Below are 2,225 nucleotides of genomic sequence, written 5' to 3'. Positions count from 1 at the left end.
TGAATCTCAACCTAGTGGCATGATGGGAGCCCAAAGCTTTGGCTCCAGACCCAGACTGAGCAAATGAGCCCGCTTCTCTCGTAAGCCTCAGCGTGAGCATCGCTTCATAGAAAACTTCCCATAATCCCTCTGTCGAGTAAAAGCTGCTCACGTGGCCTCTTCGCACACCGATCTTTCCCTTTGAGACCCTACAACTCCCTTTGGGACAACTACAATTATATCATTAATTCTGTATTAAATATTTCCTCCTGCGAGCTAGCTCCCTGAGAGAGGAGGTCGGTTTCTCTTTTTCATAATTTTGTAATTTGACAAACATTCATGACGGTGACGTGGCCAAATACGTAGCAAAGATCCTGAAATACTTAACATCAGAGGAGTTAGTCTGTAATAAGTAAATTCTGGGTCCCAGGCACTAGGTTAACTTGAGTCCTGTGAATCTATTTCTGTTCTGAAGTAAAAAATGAGGTTTGCAAAGATTTATTTATAAAAATATTCTTCATCACGAGATCATTTATAATAATGAAGAAATATAAATTATTGAAATGTCCAGCAATTGGGGACTAGTTAAATAATTTGTGGGCGTAGTAGTACAATGGAATACGACGAAGGCATTTAAAATGACAGTAAGAGTAATTTTGTAAGAGCACTGGAAAGCTACTGAACTGTATCTCTATCATCAAGTAAAATTTGCATGTAAAAGCTTGATTATTTGTGAAATTATCCAGTTATTGCCTCCCTTATTCCTCCCAAAGCTTTGAAGACACTCCAAGAAATAAAAGCCTTTAAATCTATTCTTTGAAGTATCACTTATCACTTTTACTTAAAAGACAAGGGAGGGGAGGTCCTTCGTTAAAACAAAAGCCATTTAATTAGCGGGGGCAATGTGAAGCTTGCATGTGTTCCAGGTAAATGTGGGCTGTGCGTGTGCACGGGGGTGCAGGGTGTGGTGTGTGTACAGATGTGTGTGTGCATGTGCGTGTGCAGGTTGAGACAGGCTGTGCCCTTGAGGCAGCCACACCGTGGACGGCCAAGCCCGGGGATAAGAAACTCAGGCCTGTTGGGCCAGGTGGAAACACCTGATATTCACCTCCCATGGTCGTAGGTGATGTGTACCACCGATCTGGGAAGAAAACGAAGTGATTTTAGGATTTTACCAGATAATTTTTTAACTCCTTTAGTTTGATAAAGTTAAATCCTTTTCCTTAGTACAGGACTTCTCAGAGCCTTGACCATTCCGATTTACACTGCGAATGGCCAACAAGAGGCAGAGAGTAGCGCTTCCCAATGTATTTGGGACCGAATATTTTCATTATGACACGAAGAACGCTTTGGGTATTACACTCCCCAAACGGAGGAATTTTCTTGCGGATCAACACTGGTAGGGGTTTTACTTGGCCATGTTTCTAAAACAGTCACAATTCTCCGTGGGTCGACTGGGACAGTTATTTGCATCTGAAATGACCAGAGGACCGAAAACGCTCCACCCCATCCTCTTGGAATGAGTGTCGGAGGTGGCGATGGCAGGGTCGGGGGGCTCTCCAGGCTGAGCGAAGTGAGGGCGACTCAGCTGGTCAATCTAACAAACTCCGGAGTCCCCCCAAAAAAATCCCTCCCCAGAAGGAGCCTCTCCTGCTGCAGGAAACAGGAGAGGGAGGGATTACAGAGAGGATCATTGGCTGGAGGGACTCACCTGGGGTGGTGACCCCGATTAGTGAATCTGCAAGAAAGAAAAAGGAAAATGGTCAGCCTCAGTGCCCAGGATTTGCTGGAAGAAAACGCTCAGGATCCTGAGAGGTAGATGCTGAGTGACGGAATATTCGAGGCCCTGACAATGCTTTCAGGAAGTTGTCCGGGAGGTGAACAGTGAATGTAAACGTCAGGAGTAGGATTCAAGGATCGATTCTCACAAACTTAATGGATAATAGGCCGTATCTGCACAGAAAGTACTTAGACAATCATGAAACTCAGGACACGAATGGTTATTGGTGATACATAAGGGAAAACGCCAATCTTCCAGGGGACCTCAGGGTGAGAGACCCTAGTTCAACGAGGAGATTTTACTAAAAGAAAACTGTAAGGAGCATGAGCCCAGTGCCTTAGGACAGAACTGAGCAGAAGACGCCGGCGTCCGCCCCGTGGTTACAGTTGTGTGAGTTCCAGCCTCGGTGCGGGCAGCTCCACAGGTAGGACTCCTGTCCTGAGCAGCGCACGTCGTCCAGGACAAT

General features: G+C 45.7%; 1 protein-coding gene across 1 annotated transcript in view; it reads right to left on the bottom strand.

Annotated features, from left to right (window-relative positions):
• Nucleotides 1-2,225, bottom strand: part of DMBT1 (deleted in malignant brain tumors 1) — a 49,000-nt gene that overhangs the window by 13,104 nt on the left and 33,671 nt on the right. The window contains 2 exon segments of the mRNA XM_023524260.1: nt 1,691-1,717; nt 2,104-2,223. Coding sequence (XP_023380028.1) covers nt 1,691-1,717; nt 2,104-2,223 — 147 coding nt within the window.

Source organism: Pteropus vampyrus, unplaced genomic scaffold (assembly GCF_000151845.1).
Source record: "Pteropus vampyrus isolate Shadow unplaced genomic scaffold, Pvam_2.0 Scaffold454, whole genome shotgun sequence".
Taxonomy (NCBI): domain Eukaryota; kingdom Metazoa; phylum Chordata; class Mammalia; order Chiroptera; family Pteropodidae; genus Pteropus; species Pteropus vampyrus.
The sequence above is the reverse complement of the archived record's forward strand: the minus strand, read 5'-3'. Positions and strand labels throughout refer to the sequence as shown.